The sequence below is a fragment of the Acomys minous genome (genome assembly GCF_964271855.1).
Source record: "Acomys minous genome assembly, chromosome: 17".
In the NCBI taxonomy this organism is placed as follows: domain Eukaryota; kingdom Metazoa; phylum Chordata; class Mammalia; order Rodentia; family Muridae; genus Acomys; species Acomys minous.
In genome coordinates, this window is record NC_140500.1 from 26,230,605 (window position 1) to 26,244,592 (window position 13,988).

The 13,988-nt window shown below is 51.9% G+C and overlaps 1 protein-coding gene across 3 annotated transcripts in view; it reads right to left on the reverse strand.

Moving 5' to 3' along the window:
* Window positions 1–13,988, reverse strand: part of CACNA2D4 (calcium voltage-gated channel auxiliary subunit alpha2delta 4) — a gene marked incomplete at its 5' end in the record, with an annotated part of 99,668 nt that overhangs the window by 34,763 nt on the left and 50,917 nt on the right. For all 3 annotated transcript variants that reach the window (XM_084766093.1, XM_084766092.1, XM_084766091.1), the window contains 3 exons: window positions 2,266–2,346; window positions 6,210–6,337; window positions 8,284–8,379. In XM_084766093.1, coding sequence (XP_084622219.1) covers window positions 2,266–2,346; window positions 6,210–6,337; window positions 8,284–8,379 — 305 coding nt within the window. The remainder of the gene's footprint in view (window positions 1–2,265; window positions 2,347–6,209; window positions 6,338–8,283; window positions 8,380–13,988) is intronic.

Genomic DNA, 13,988 nt, shown 5'->3' on the forward strand with positions numbered 1-13,988 from the left:
GGACTTGGGCCAGGACAAGGGTGGCAAACTCTGGGCAGGGCTGAGCTGGGATTTTAAACCTATGCAAGCTCCTGCCTGGCAGTAACAAATGTGAGCCTGGGGCAGAGTGAATCTTGTACAGTAGAGGGGGAGGGGCCCTGCTGGACCTCACCTGGGGTTTTTGGGGGTTTGCTGGGGCCTCACTCAGCTAATGCCTGCCACCTTGGCCTTTCAGGACTGGCTCCCTAAGCACTCCACATCCAGGTTTATGAATATGCCTATTGAGCCAGTGCGGAGCTAGAGTTAGGGACTGAAAAGCTGGAGGTGCAGCACTTAGGAAGGGAGATTGCTGGTGCAGCCCTGGAGGAAAAGCTTGGATCTCTGTGGCCCTGTCACCTTCAGGGCTGAACTCTAAGCTTTCAGAGCCTCACATGGAACCTTCTTCCCCTTGGGAGTTTTCTTGGCATGACAACTCACTAAGGCAGGAACAGACTTCAGGGAGATGGGAACCCCCAGGGTACACAAAGCCATGCAGATGGAGAGACTCTCTGCCTATGTGTGGTCAGAGTGGGTGGGGTGTCCCTCTATAGTAAAGCCAGATCTGGTCTCCCCTGAGCCCTCCCACCCCCCACTCCCCCCTGCCCTTTGCAGGAGCAGGACAGCACAGCACACATTACTACTGAAGCCTAAGGCGCAGTTCCTAGAAGGAGATGCACAGAGGCTGAGAGTTCTGTCTGTCTAGACCCCTATTGTGGCTCAAGCCTATCCAGACAGTAGGACAGGGCTCTGACACAGCCCCTGCAGAGACACTGTGCACCATACCTGCCTGCTCGGAAGTGCATCTGAGGCCCCCAGCTCTCGAGGACAGCAGACACACCACCTTGAGCTGGAGGTCCCAGCTGGTTCCAGGAGCAGGAAGGTTGTGCCAGGGACCAGGGAAAGGCGGACACAGAATGAGATGCAAAGGAACTTGCTGTGTCAGGTCTCTAGCGCCCCATGCTTTCCCTGTCACAGCCGTGCACCCTGAACATCACAGGGACTGCCTGAAGGAGTTCAACTTGAGGCACTGGGACACGGTTTCTATGGCAACCCCTCCTGGCTCTAACTCAGCTCCGAGTTAAAAATTATATCAGATAATTGGAGAGTGTGGGGAAGCACAGCCAGCAGTCTGGCCTCACACCCCTTCTCTCCTTTCCTAGGTCTTCAAGGTAGAGGGGCTGAGAAGGCCACCTCCAGGCAGAACAAGGCAGCCTCTGGTCTGCTGGGACTAAGCCACAGGACATAAGTGGGCATCACTTCCGACCTGAGATTAGCATGCCACGGGCTCTGGGAGGATTGTGTAGCTGGGGTGTAATACGGTCCCCTCTACAGGGTGAGAAGCACGTCACAGACTGCCAGGAATGCTGGAGTGGACATGCCACTTCCCTACCTCAGCCCAGAAGGGACTATACAGGAATCCCCGCTCTGGGTAGCACATCCTCCTTAAGGCAACTCAGGCCTACCCCATCCTGTGTCTTCCCCTAGATGCTTGTAGACGCTTTAAGAAGAGGCCAGGGTCCTGCCTGCCACCAGCCTCCCATCTGGCCAGGCCCCTGGGATATGAGACAGCTGCCTCCACCAGGTTGAGTGACCAATGAATGGCACGGCTTCTTGAGGACCACGGAAGGTGTGATCACGGGGTCTCAAACAGATGCCACCAAGAAACTGCAAAGTCAGGCCAAACCTACGAGGCCACTGGATGCTCTCCTCTTAAAAGCTGAGGCAAACTCAACCCCGGGAGAGGTGGTCTGAGTCCGGGTCTAGCTTTGTTACTAGCTGTAGGACTTTGGACAAATGACTTCTCCATGCCTCAGTTTCTTTGTGTGTAATACGGCCTCCCCTGGTCACCCCGAGTTTCAGGAAGTGCAGAGCCATGAGGCCAGGCCTGGAGCTCAAGGTAATGTCTTAGGGAAGCTGTGCCCCAGGGATAGGATGGATGGATGGAGGTCTAGGTTGTCCCTGCCCTGTGTGACCTTGAGCAGGTCTCTTAGCCTCTCTGGGTTTCATTTTACTCCACGAACCCTTTCAGGTTTATAAACAAAATGACAAAACAAAAGCAGCCACAGAGTCCCCATATCCAGGCACCTTATTCGTTCTTCCTGCATGTGGTGCTGGGGCCAGCCAGCCAGGTGCTCTAGCTGAGCCAACCCCTCCCCCTCTCCCTCTTTTTCCTCCCTGCTCCCCAATCAGCCCTCACCTTGACATTGCCTTGTAGCTCCCACCACAGCAGATCAGGGTATCGCTTACCTGCTGCAATGGCCGTCTTCCCATCCACGGTCACAGCTATTGCTGTGCTGGCTCTTACTGCCACTGGCTTGCTTGGGCTATCTGGGAAAATGAGAAATATCAGTACTCTGGGTGCCTGCAGAGGGGGCTGTGTGAATGTGTGTGTGTGTGTGTGTGTGTGTGTGTGTGTGTGTGTGTGTGTGTAGACTATCTCTTTCTCTGAATATGAGGCAAATAGGAATGCCAGGACAAGCTATCCCTGGAAGAGGTGAAGCGGAGAGGGAAAATCTTGTTGTCACTGCCCACCACTGGAAGGTCCCTTGCTGTCCCTGCATCTCAACAAATCCAAACCTGCCAGATCAATCCCCAGCCTCTGCCAGCCTGAGCCAAGTGATACTAGCATCACGGTGGCACTGTGACTTTGTTCCATCTCCAGGCAGCGAATCCGTCAGCCTGTTGCTCCTGCTTAGCTGCTCTCTGTCGCAGCTGCCGCAGGGCCCTGCCATGGCCTGTCCTCTGCCATGTGTGTCTTACCCAGCAGGGGTCTGTGTCCTAGTTTGTTTTTCTGTCGCTGTGATAAACATCACAACCAAAAGCAACCTGGGGGAAGAAATGGTGTATTTCACTTTACACTTCCAGGTCACAGTGCATCCCTGAGGGAAGTCAGGGTGGGAGCTCAAGGCAGGAACAGGAAGAGAAACTGTGGGGTAATGGTGGCTTCTGGCTTGCTCTCTATATCACTCCCTAACTCATGCTCAGCCTGCTTTCCTACCCAGCTCAGGACCACCTGCCCCGGGCTGGCACCCTCCACTGTAGTCTAGGCTCTTCTACAGTTAACACTCAAGATTGTGTCACAGGCCAATCTCACCAAGTCAGTTCTTGAGTTGGGGTCCCCTGCCCTCTTGCCAGGTGACACTATGCTGTCAGGCTGACAATAAATGCACCTTATATTGAGGGGGCAGGCCATAGGCATCCCAGGCATGGGTGGTGGGTGACCCTGCCTTGTCTTTATGAGTCACAGAAAATGACATACAGTGGACGACCCACTTGGCAGCATAGCCAGATGGTATCTGACATGTCTATGAGATTTCATGGATCCTAGTTGGTGGTGCCCAGCTCACCCCTACGATGACTCCTTGTTTCATTGCTACCCTTCCAGAACTTTCTCCCAGGCTTCTGGAGACCTGGGTTGCCTTTCACTTTTTTTTTTTTTTAGAAGAACAAGGCCATCCTAGGAGCAAGATCAGAGCATGGTTTCAGCTCTACATGAGAGGAGCTTTCCAGCAGGCTGCTATGTGACCTCTGATTTCTGCCCATTCACATCTTTGGGCCAGCTTTCCAAAGGCCTTTTGTGTCTAGGCTAGTCCCCATCACATAGTTCAAGACTGTGTACTGCCCTGTTCTGTCAAATGTCCCAGTGGTGACCGCTACCTATGGTAACCAGCTCTCAGAGCCCCGTGGAGATGGCTGAGCAGCTTGCCTCTGCCAAGCACGGTTTCATATCGACTGTGTTGTTATAGTTTCCCCCGATACCTTGCTATCTTCAACATGCCGAAAGAATATAACTACACATGGACTCTGGGAACTCGTGACACTTGAGCTGCCCTTGATTTAAGTTTACCATGGCTGAGCCAAAGGAACCAGAATAGAAACACTAGACGTTTCACTTTGTTTCTAGAAACATCTATAAGACACAATGTGGGGGACCCCTGCAGGAGTCCTTGGCTCTGTAGCCTGCCTTTTAATTAGCACAGGCTTGTGGGAAACACTCAGCTAATCTCTGGGGACCTTGGGGATTTCAACGTTAGTGTCAATGGTCACATGGCCCAGAGCCTCTGTGAACAAGGCCAGGAAGAGGTGAGTGTGGGAGTCCCAGGCCTAGGCCCTTGGTGCTGGCAGACTGAGGTGTGTTGGCAGGTGGCATAGGCTCTAACTACAGGGGCAACTCAACAGGGATGGGGGTGGGGGTGGGGGTGGGGGAGGTATAGCACTCAATCTACCAGACCTCAGGCCATCCTGGAGGTTACCCACCCCCGCCTCTGTCTCCTCAGCACCCCCACTCCCATTGAAATGAAATTATTTTCTTTCTTTTGGGGAGGATGGGAGGCCCAGAAGTGTCCACGTGGCTTTAAGCATGTGCTTGGGCTGAGCAAGTGTGCAAGGGCGTAGGAAGGGAGCGAGCTCCTGCCTCCCTCCTCAGCAGTCCCCTTTTGGGTTGCCAGCTTCTCTCTCTTCTCCTAGCAGCTCAGTTCCCCACCCACCTGCCCTCCTACCTCGTGGACACATAAAGCTTCCCCTAGCAGCCAGCAGGCAGTTCTGGTGCCGGTGCAGGCAGGAGGGGAGCCTGTCACCCTGGCTGGGCGGGGCCCAGGGTCTCACACAGGGAACATCTCTGGAGTCCGTGGGTGTCTTTGCTTTGGGAGCCCTCCGTGTGGTAGGAGGATCTGCCTCTCTGCCTTAGGTGTGCAGCCTAGGAAGACCTTGAGGTTGGCCTTGAGAACGTCCTTTGTGGGGCCTGAGAACGAAAACACCCCTTTTCTCTCTCTGCCCCCTGCCCTGTGTCTAGGGGGACAAACCTGGGCTCTAGCTTGCTGTACAAATTGCTTCTGTGCTGTGTAACGTGAGCAAATCACAGACCGTCTCTGAGCCTTCGATTCTCCCCACGGAAGATGAGAGCTAGCGTTATCTCAGGGGGTTTTGAGAGGGAAATGTTTACAAAGCATGTTAGACTCCTGTGCGTGTGTGTGTGTGTGTGTGTGTGTGTGTGTGTGTGTGTGTGTGTGTGTGTAGAGAATGAGAGAATGGTGCAGGATGGGGTGACAGGTTAAGCGGATAGAAAGGAAGCTTCGGGGTTATGGAACAGGATTTCCCCTTGTTGTCTTCAGCTTAGAAAGGAAACCTTGGAAATCTCAGGCTCATGAAGCTGACAGCCCCCAGGGCAGCCCTCCACCGTGTGTGTGTGTGTGTGTGTGTGTGTGTGTGTGTGTGTGTGTGTGTGTACACCCACAGTGGTGCTCTGCAGGCCACCACTTCTTGCACGTCTTCCTCAATTAAAGCATGTATACACACACACACACACACACACACACACACACACACACACCATGGAGAGCTGTCATCTCAGAGATGTCTGCCCCCTTGGCCTCCTGCCCACCTTATTCACCCCATCCACAAGTGGGTACTGCCCAAGTTCCATCACTTCTGCCTTGGGCTCAGCCCCCTGGTGGCAACCTGGAGGATACTTGCTGTTTCTTAGACTCCTGAGTCCCTCAACCTCTCTGGGCCATTTCCCCAAAGGTAACTAAGAGTTTAAGGGTGCACTGGGCCATAGGCCCCATGGGTTCTCAGCAGTCGGATTTTCCCCACAGTTAGTGAAGGTCCTGGTGTTTTTTTCCTCCCGTCCTCCAGAGTGACCAGGGCTGGAATTTGGAGTGCCCTGCTTGGTGCTACCTCTCCTCTTGTCCAGAGGCCTGAGCCTGTAAGGGGTCTGCTCGCTGGCCCTGGCTGTCTCCCCTATGCCCTGGGGGGCTGCCGTCTGGGTAATCTGAGGGCAGTGGAGACTGGAAAAGCCACAAGGTTAAGTCAGGGCTTTGAGGCGGAGTCTGGGGCTTCCTTTCAGAGGCTGTGGAGCTTTAAGGCACACAGGTTCCTAGAACCGGAAGCCGCTTGTCAATCAGCCTTGCCGATCTCACATTGGGAATGTGGGCGGGAGTCAGCGAGGTTGGCTTTCAGGTCAAATCTCTTTCTTTGCTCTATGGCGGAGCGTGAGTGCTGGCTAGGGAGGAGAACGCGTAGTCCTACATTCTCTGTGCGGCACCGGCATGTCTCCAAGCTACAGTGTCGGGAGGGAAGGCAGTGGCTGGGGTGGGGGCTGGGGGACTGGAAACTGGGGGGGGGGCTCCTCTCTTCCATCTCACCCTGACCCCATTTCCAACTCCTGGGAGGAGCACAGTGGTGTAGGTTACCTGGTCCCTCTGCCCAGCGGAGATTGTAGACAAAGCTGCCTGGGGGCTGCTCAGAGGCTTGGCGATACCACAGCGGGAAGTGGTCCATGGTAAAAATACTGGCTTCATCTTCAGGTGTCAAGAACTTCCTGCAAAAGTAGGAATTGGTGCCAACTCTGGGAAGATGCCTGGCCCTTTTCCCCGTGCCATACCTGATCATCTTGGCGGGGCCAAGACCAAGAGACCCCTCTGTACTGGGAGAAACCCCCCCCACGCCAGGCACAGGGGATTCACTGTTATCCCAGCACTCTGAAGACTCGGGAGGGTGCCCACAGTTCTCAGTTATGCTGGCCGCATGGCAAGACCTGTCTCAGGTTCCCCCAATTAAAAAAAAAAAATGAAAAGAAGCATCAGCTCTAAGTTGGCATTGCTCCAGGCGCTTCCTGCCTTTCCCAAAAGTAAAATGCTGGAGCATCTGGTGGAAGGGGAGGCCAGCAGAGGCGGAGCTGGTACCCAGCGGGAATATGCAGATGTGTTGCCAACAAAATACATTTCCTTTGGGTACAGGTAATTTCTTTTGTCTGGCTCACTGGCAGATCTGACTGAGGAAATCCTACAGTCAATTCTATCCATGCAGGCAAGAGGCACAGACTGCCCTAAATGGTTACTTCGAGAGGCTTTGGTGTGCAACATTAGGCTCCTTTTGGAGAAGCTTTTCCTTGCTAATTATGGGTTTGCTTTCCCTGAACACACACAAGCCTACAGAGGGAGGCTGGTCCAGAGGCTGACTAGGAAGTGGGTGGAGCTGGGGAAGGGTGCAAAATTAAATGGCACCTGTGGGTAATTCACAGGTAGAGGACTGACATTTGAGCGAGTGGCTTACCTGCTCTGGAAGCAGATTTGCGCACCTGTGGCCCTCCAGGCAGCTCTCTTCCCAGCTTTCCAGAGGCCTTGATCACCCTTTTAGGATGGTGCCACCCACCCTTCACCCACCCACCCCAACCCCCACCTCTCTGGGAATTAGGGAAGGGAAAGAAAGAGAGGGAAAACCCACCCTGTTTGTTTTCCTAGAAAGCCTCCAACCTTGCTTAGCACTGAGACGCTCTGGGGCTGAATGCATTGGGACTTAGTAAGTGGGGCCGTGAGTGGGCAGAGAGGTGGCTATATGACGTCACCCACCAGCTCAGTTGTTCTCCAGGTGCTGGAGCTTGGCTTCCCTGAGCCTTCTGAACTTCAGGACAGCAGGTGGTTCTGCCTTACCCTCTTCTGGGCTCCCTCCCCAGCCCCCCCTCCCCCCATGTAGAGTCATCCAGAAGGCAACAGCGTCTGGTGGGTGGGGTGGAGGGCTGGGCAGTCTGTGGGATTCCTGGCGGGATTTTCCCATAATCTGCATTTTCCTTAGAGTGGGGTCTGTGGGTCTGGATGACTACTTCAGGGGCTGTCCTGAGCACGGAGCACACCCAGCAGCACCCTTGGTTTCCGTCCATGCCAGCAATCGCCTCTCTGCTTTTCCGCCAGAGCCCAAACCATCTCTGGACGTTGCCACATGTAAAACACTGAGAACTGCTCATCTGGGGCTCTGCCTTCCATGCCTCACAATGGTGGGGGGCAAATCCCAAACCTCAGGAGCCATGAGCTGCAGTGGGGCTGTGACTTGGGGTCTGTGTGACAACAAGTCCTCTTCTGGAGCAGGTGACACACTCACTCTGATCTATGTGCAGGGAGGACTCCAAACGCATCCCCTCCCCGGAGGTAGGGGGCGGGGGCAGGAGGAGGAGATTAAACTAGACTCCATATCTGTTGCCCAGATGAGACCCAGGGAAGGACACAATCCTTACTTCCCTTTGTGATGCCTATAATTTGGAATGTCTGACCTACCCTTCCATACTCATAGGCCCCTCCTCGGCCACCGGCCACCGTAGGTCCTCCAGGACACACTAAACCAAGCGGGCAACTGCTTTTTACTGTCCTGGATTCACAGGGCACAGCATATGAGACTGTCTTTGCTCACATACCCCAAGGGGACCCAAGACTTGTACCACATTCCTCCTCCCCCCAGAGGCCCTCCCACCCCAGGGTTTCCAGCAGGACTCACCTATCAGAGACTTTCTCAGAGCCTACAAACAAGCTTCTTCTTAGGAGACCAGCCCGGGTCCCCAGAAAGGCCACATCCACGCCAGGCTCTGACCCTCTGTGAGACAAAGCAATGACAATGTGTAAGCCATCTTTTCTAGTATCTGGATCTGGGGCTCCGTGAGAGCATGAGGCAGTAGCACCAAAGCATTGTCACAGCTGGAGGTTATGGGGTCGTCTACACTGGCAGTTGATCTGGAGGTTATGGGGTCGTCTACACTGGCAGTTGATCTGGAGGTTATGGGGTTGTCTACACTGGCAGTTGAGCTGGAGGTTATGGGATCGTCTACACTGGCAGTTTCCAGGGACAGCAGCAGGCCTGGGTTAACACAGTTGGTTAGAGGGCTGGGGAGTCCCTGAAGAGGAGGGCCGAGAGAGGTGGGGCCTCTGCAGGTGGGCGTCTGCATAACTCAGGGTTTAAATGTCACAGATACCGGCACCCTGCAGTAGCCACACCCAGTCATAGCCTGGGGTCGGCATCTCTAAAAAGCACCCATCCAGTTTGTTCTTTGAGTCTATTGAGCTTTCCCATAACCTATCTTCGCAAACACCAACCCAGGCTTCCTAAGGCACCACAGCAACGGGATATTCCCAAGCAAATTCCAGGTATTTAATTAGTAAATATTTTAATTTTTTTTTTCTGAGGCAAGGTTTCTCTGGGTAGCCTTGGCAGTCCTAGACTCGCTTTGTAGACCAGGCTGGCCTCGAACTCACAGCAATCCGACTGCCTCTGCCTCTGCTGGGATTAAAGGTGTGTGCCGCCACACCCGGCAATATTGTAATTTTTATATTATCAGAATATAAGGAATAAAACAAAACAACCCCACCAGAAAACCCACCCTCTGTGCCACTGTCAGACCTCCCCCCCCCCAAAAAAAAATCCATGACGCCCAGTATCATCAGATAACTCAGGTGCCTCATTAAGTTGGGTGAATCAGCACTTGACCATGGTCCATTCAATACAGCCGCTCAGCCTCTGTGCTCCCTTTTCTCCAGTTTGAACTACAATTCTCATACCATATAATTTCCCCGTGTAAAGGATTCCTTTTAATGCACTCACCAAGTGGCACAGCCACTGCCATTGTGCCTTTAGACTATTTATTGTCACCCCGTGCCTGTGCTGGTCATTTTAACCTGGCTCCGGATCTCCTCACCCCAGTTCTTCTTGCAGGTCCCGTTCTGCACATGCCAGACCACCTGTCTGGGCGAGGTCAATTGCTAAAGTATTCTTTAGCATACCCTGGTTTTGTCCTTTGTATTTCCTGCAAAGCACCTCTTAGACCTCTGGGCTGATCATACCCAGCTGTGAGCTTTTACTTTCTGTGGTTTGGGTGAATGCCCTCAGCGTCCCAGTTATGGAAGCCTTGGTTCCCCTGGTGGTCCTATCAGGAGGCTGTAGCACCTATGAGAAGTGAGGCATGGTGGAAAGGCTGGCCTTGAGGGGGCCCCTGGGCCCCTGGTGCCCTCCACCTCCATTAGCACTGCATTCTGCCATGCTGTACTGCCTCAGCATAGGCCCCTCAGCTCCGGGGCAGCCTGACTGGGGAGCCAAATGAACTTTCCCCTTTCTAAGTTAGCGCTCTCTCTCTCTCTCTCTCTCTCTCTCTCTCTCTCTCTCTCTCTCTCTCTCTGTGTGTGTCTCTCTCTCTCTTTCTCTCCTATCTCTTGTCTCTTCTCTCTCTCTCTCTCTATATATATATATATAATTTGTGTGTGTATAATTTTATCACAATGCTTGAAGCTATTACATAAGCCATCAGTGCTGACTGGTGAGTGTACACTGTCTGTTGACTGGCACTCACAGGCACACCTCTTCATATTTTTTTCTTTCTTTATTTTGATTTTGCTGGAAATATAATTTTCACAGAAGAGGCAAGATAAGCAACTGATGCTTTTTTTTTTTCTTTTTTAATCTGGTGTTTGTCTTACACCTCCAAAGGCGACCAATGAATGAGTTTTGTCTTCCACAGCCTCTTCATGGTTACAGGGTTTGGAGTGTAGCCCACTGCAGTCATGGCTACCCACTGTCATCCCAGCCCTGGCTCATGCAGGGGCCTCTGAGTCTCACTGGTCTTGCTAGCTTCTCCTTGGTGTGAAGGATGCTCTTGGTTTACCTGGCTCATTTCCTGGCCCTGTCCTATAGTCGTGGATGTCTCCAGACTCACTTTAATGAGGACCAGCATTGCCAATCCCTGTGAATGCTGGGTGCTCCAGAGGCTGTGCTTCCCAGCAGGACAGGCTAGGGGCCTAAAAGCTGTGCTCCCCAGCAGAATAGGCTCAGACACAGGGCTCTGCTCTCCAGCAGGACAGGCTCAGGCCCAGAGGCTGTGCTCCTCAGCAGGATAGGCTCATGCTTATAGGCTGTGCTCCCCACCAAGACAGGCTCAGGCCCAGAGGCTGTGCTCCCCAGCAGGACAGGCTCAGGCCCAGAGGCTGTGCTCCTCAGAAGGGCAGGCTCAGGCCCAGAGGCTGTGCTCCCCAGAAGGGCAGTCTCAGGCCCAGAGGCTATGCTCCAGCAGGACAGGCTCAGGACCAGAGGTTGTGCTCCCCAGCTTGACAGGCTAGGGGTAGCCTATCTCTTTAAGAGAAAACAGTATCCTTTATAGCCGGGTGATTACCAAGCCCAGGCCACACCTTCATCAGTTTTTGCTCACAGCACACATATACACTTGCTAAGTATCCTACTAACAGTATATGCTGCCAAACTCAGTTCTGTGCTGGGTGGCAAGAGGCATTGTCTTGAGTGGTTTTATATGTGTTTCTTTTTATTAAGAGCTGGGTTGGCTGGGCATGGTGGCGCATGCCTTTAATCCCAGCACTTGGGAGGCAGAGGCAGGTGGATCACTGTGAGTTTGAGGCCAGCCTGGTCTACAAAGTGAGTCCAGGACTCCAGGTCAGCCAAGGATACACAGAGAAACCCTGTCTCAAAAAGATTAAAAAAAAAAAAAAAAAAAAAGAGCTGGGTCAACCCCCATTTAAGGAAGGCTCTTTTCTCTTGACTGCTGTCCCTGTGTCATTCTGTGCATCTATTTGTCTGTCCCTGAGGCTCTCTGCCATTCACACAGTGGCTGCAGAGATAGTACCTCCACCTAACCGTGGCTGCAGCTTCCCAGGTCATCATTTTCTTTGTACCCTGCTCATACAGACATTTTCATGCTGTTAAATTCACCAGTCACTCTTGCATTGTCTCTGAGCTTTGTGTTAGGAAAAGCGTGCTGACTTCCAGATTTCAGAGCAGGAGGAGCACAGTCTCTGTTAGGACGTCCACGGCTTCTTTTCTGTGTCTGTTTGAATATGAATCACTTCATCCAGGTGTGCATTGTGAGAGACTTGCCCAAAAGTGCTAGTCCCACAGGCCCCATGTTTCACACATGTTTTCACAGTTCTCACACTGTAGGCTCAATGTTTTTTACAATCCCAGAATGACATTTTTATTTTTACCATCCTAAAGAAGTCTTTTCGTACTGTATCTCTTTTTTGAGGGGGGGTTTATTTATATGTATATATAAAATATTAATTTTAAAAAATATTGTATTCTTTTATTTTTAATGACATAAATGAATGTCTGTGTGTGGGAATATGCATGTGAGTTCAGGTTTCCATGGAAGCCAGAAGACAGAGTCAGATCCCCAGGAACTGGAGTTATAAGCAGCTGTGAGCCACTGAGGATGGGTACAGGGAACCAAACTCAGGGTCCTCTGTAAGAGTGATGTGTGTTTTCAACCACTAAGCCATCTCCCCAGCCTCAGGACCACTAAGCCATCTCCCCAGCCTCAGGACCACTAAGCCTCAGGTATTGCTAATTTTTGAACATTGGTATTGTAACCTGCTACTTTACTAAATTATCTTATTGGCTATGGTGATTTTCTTATTCTTTTCCAGTTTTCTGGTCTATAATATTTGTTTGCCTTGCTTGTTTGTTTTACAGTGCTGGGGGATGGAGCTCGGGACCTCATTCATGCTAGGCAGATGGTCTACCACAGGGCCACGCCCCCTCCCGGATTATGTCATTTTTAACCAGAGACTATTTTCTTTTTTCCTTTCCAGTTCTCTCATTGGCTATAGGCACGTTCTCCTGCCCAGCTGCTTTCGTGCTTTCTGAGCGTGTTGTAGAGGAGTGGCATGGGAGTGCTTGTCCTTATCCTCAGTGAGAAAGCCTCCAACCCCTACACCATGGTGGCTTCCAGTTTTATGTGTGTGTTACATGTGTGCACATGTGTTTGTGTGAGCATGCATGCACATGTGTGTGTATATATGCGTATATAAGGCAGTCAGGTGTTAAGGGTCCCTTTAGTTACTCTCTACCTTGTTTGTTTTGGAAGAAGGTCACTCACTGATTTGGCTGGGTTGGATGGCCAGCGACTGCTAGGATCTGCCTGTCTGTCTCCCCAGCATGGCTTTACAGAAGTGGGATACTATGCCTGACTTTTTATATGGGTTTTGGGGGAGGGTCCAAACTTAGGGCTTCACATTGGGTGGCAAACACTTACTAAGCTATCTTCCCAGCTCCCCACCAGAACTTTTTTCACCCAGTGTAGAAGCTAATAAAGAGCGTGTGCCCCAAATACACTGTGTGCCAGGATCTGGTCCCATAGATTTCCTGTATTTTAGATTAATTTGTATACCTGCATTTATGTGGTTCAAAGCTGCATATGGTTCGAGCCCATATGGTTTCAGCGACCTATTTTTCTAAGCAGAGAAAAAGGCTTAGAACGGTTCCTGAGCAGCCTTCTGTGGAAACCGGATGCACATGTGGAGTCTATGCACACGAGCACTGCGTTCCAGTCCCTATCTCAAAGAAATGGAGCACATTGCATATGTGCTTTTAAAAATAGGAGTCTAGCTTAGCTGTCCTCTGAGAGGCTTCACCCAGCTGCAGATCAAAACAGATGCTAAGACACACAGCCAAACACTGGGCAAAGCGTAGGGAGTCTTGTGGAAGAGTCAGGAGAAGGATAGAAGGACCCGAAGGTGACAGGAGCCCCACAAGACCAAAAGAGCCAACTAACCAGGGCCCAGTAGGGCTGGCAGAGACTGAAGCAGCAACCATGCATGCATGGACCGGACCTAAGCCCCCTACACAGATGTAGCCAACGGACAGCTCGGGTCTCATGTGTGTCCCTTAGTAAGGGGGATCCGGGACTGGCTCTGACATGGACTCTGTTGCCCGCTATTTGGTCACTTCTCCCTGGGGGGACTGCCTTGCCAGGCCGCAGGGGAAGAGGAAGTTCTCAGTCCTGATACAACTTGATGTGCTGGGGTTGGTGTTGGGGGGGGGGGCCGGTGGGGGTGGGGAGGGATAGGAGGAAGAGGGAGGGAGGGTGGCACTTAGAGGAGAGGAGGGAGGGAGCTAAGATTGGGGTATAAAGTGAATAAATAAATAGATGTAATAGGAGACTATTTTGTTAGAGGGAGACAATGAACTTGAGTGTTTGGGGGAGGTTTGACATCTGATTTTGGACTTTCCTCTTCAGAAACAAGTGCTATAGCCCTCACCTCATTATTGTCACTCTGACCCCTACCTCTTTTTTTTTTCCCACAATGACTCCTACCTCTTATGCCGCTTATACAATGCTCTTTTTTTTTTTTTTTCTGTCTAGCCATGAAACACAGTGTCACCAAGAAAAGGCCAGCAAGAGAATGAGGAAAGTCTAAGAGTCTGGGAAT